The sequence below is a fragment of the Aquarana catesbeiana genome, linkage group LG13 (assembly GCF_042186555.1).
Source record: "Aquarana catesbeiana isolate 2022-GZ linkage group LG13, ASM4218655v1, whole genome shotgun sequence".
Lineage (NCBI taxonomy): Eukaryota > Metazoa > Chordata > Amphibia > Anura > Ranidae > Aquarana > Aquarana catesbeiana.
In genome coordinates, this window is record NC_133336.1 from 228,202,983 (window position 1) to 228,205,482 (window position 2,500).

Here is a 2,500-nt window from a genome sequence, read left to right on the forward strand (position 1 = left end):
GGGTTAATATTTGGGACACAGTGACTGTATGGATACGCACTCTGCCTGCCAATCTGATCTCTGTGTGAGTGCACGGCCCTGAATACAGACAACCGAGATTGATTTTACTAGAATTTGGAGAGTGCAAAATCTGGTGCAGCCCTGCAGAGAAACCAATCAGCTTCCTAACTTCAGTTAAGCTTTGATAATAAAACCTGAAAGCTGATTGGTTTCTATGCAGGGCTGAACCAGATTATGCTTTCTTCAGTTTTAGTAAATCAACCACCATTGTGCGTTCAATGAACCCACACAAATGCCACATTGGGATCAGTGTCTGTGTCCTTGCAGTTGAGTCGAGTCCCAATTGACATCAATGGAATTCCTGAGCGGGAACACCTGTGCATCTCTGTGTAGGGTAATCACAGGCGTACGCAGCCGGTGTGAACAAGCCTTATCCTAATGAGTGTCCTCATTTTCATGTCTTTGCCTCTCTGATCTCTTCAGATTCCAAGCAGTACAGCGCTGCCATAGCGTTCACCTTGGCCCTCTTCTCCCACCTGGTCAACCATGTGAATATAAGACTGCAGAGCGAGTTGGAGGAGAGCTCCGTCCCCGCCTTCCACAACGACAATCCAGGTCAGTCTGATCATTGTAGTACATTGCTAGAGCTCCAATCATCACACCTCAGCGTTTGTAGCTGCAAACTCCAAATTGCTGGAGGTGAAAAAAAAATCAATTTATTCTCTATGGAGAAGGTTCACATCTCCACTCCAATCACCTGAAGCTCACAAAAATATTCTGGAGCTTTTTCTGTTGTTCGAATCGGGCAGATTGGTGCATTTTTTTATTTATTTATTTTTATTTATTTTTTTAAAGGTGTTGGTTGTTTTTTTTTTTCTGTTCTATAGAACGGCATGGAAGCTGAATTCATGCGGTTTTAAATGTATTAGTTTGTTTTGACATGTGTTTTTTGAGTTTTTTTTTTTTTTTTTGCTCAAATGCAATAATTAAAAATGTATAATGATAAAAAAAAAGTAAAATCTATAAATAATAATAATCATTAATGAATAAATATAATCCCAATCCTAATATTACCCCTAATAATCCTAACCCTAAGATTACCCCTAATGCTAATCCTAACACCTAAGCCTAAATTTACCCCTAATAATCACCCTAATCCTAACCCTACTATTACCCCTAATAATACCGTATTTATCGGCGTATAACACGCACCCCAATTTAGGAGGGAATTTTAAGGAAAAAAAACTTACATTTAAATGCCCATCAGTGCAGCCTTCTCAGTGCAGCCTCGTCAGTGCAGCCTTCCCCAGTGCAGCCTTCCCCAGTGCAGCCTTCCCCAGTGCAGCCTTCCCCAGTGCAGCCTTCCCCAGTGCAGCCTCGCCCAGTGCAGCCTTCGATCCCCTGTCTTCAAAATCGCCGACCGCGATTTGAAAATGGCGCCGCCGGCGCCGAAATACACAGAGCCGGTCCTCGGCTCTTTCCGGCGGGTCTCGTTCACTTTCGGCTCCACTCGTAGTCCCGAGCGGAGCTATCCGAACCTAGCCGAGTAGGTTCGGATAGCTCCGCTCGGGGACTACGAGTGGAGCCGAAAATGAACGAGAGCCGCCGGAAAGAGCCGAGGACCGGCTCTGTGTATTTCGGCGCCGGCGGCGCCATTTTCAAATCGCGGTCGGCAGATTTTTGAGTTGTGCAGCTCAGGGGATCGGCGTATAACACGCACCTGCGACTTTCCCCCTGATTTTAAGGGGAAAAAAGTGCGTGTTATACGCCGATAAATACGGTAATTCTAATATCCTCTAAACCAAACCCCTAATCTTGACCCTAATATTAACTTCTAACCTAACTAAATAAACAGTAAGTAAAACAAATAAACCCCTAACCATAACCTTCAACCCTTTACAAAAAAAAGTAAAAAAATTAATAAATAATAAAAGTGGGAAAAAAAAGCAGAAATTGCCTAAAAATATAGTAATAAATAAAGAAGCGGATGATATTTTTCTTTATTTGCTAATAAAAAACCGCCAAAGCTCAAAAAACGCTTCAAAAATGCGACACTCAGGCCCCTTTCACACTGGGGCGGTAGGGGGCGTTGGCGGTAAAACAGTGATTTTTTTTTAGCGCTGTTTTACCGCGGTATTCGGCCGCTAGCGGTGCGGTTTTAACCCCCCGCTGGCAGCCGAAAAAGGTTAAAAACCCCTCGTATAGCCGCGGTATAGCCGCGCTGTCCCATTGATTTCAATGGGCAGAAGCGGTGAATACACCGCTCCTTCACAGCTCCAAAGATGCGGCTTGCAGGAGATTTTTTCTTCTCCTGCCTGCGCACCGCTTCAGTGTGAAAGCCCTCGGGCTTTCACACTGAACAAACAGCGGAGGCTGTTTAGGGGCGGTTTGCAGGCGGTATTTTTAGCAGCCTAAGACCCCACACTGAGGCAGTTTTCAGGTGTTTTAGTGATAGAAATGGCGCCTAAAACCTGCCTCCCATGGGCTTGCCGGGATGTTA

General features: G+C 44.8%; 1 protein-coding gene across 1 annotated transcript in view; it reads left to right on the forward strand.

Annotated features, from left to right (window-relative positions):
- SMG5 (SMG5 nonsense mediated mRNA decay factor) overlaps positions 1-2,500 on the forward strand; it is a gene marked incomplete in the record, with an annotated part of 41,373 nt that overhangs the window by 21,776 nt on the left and 17,097 nt on the right. Inside the window, 1 exon segment of the mRNA XM_073609367.1 lies at positions 484-615. Coding sequence (XP_073465468.1) covers positions 484-615 — 132 coding nt within the window.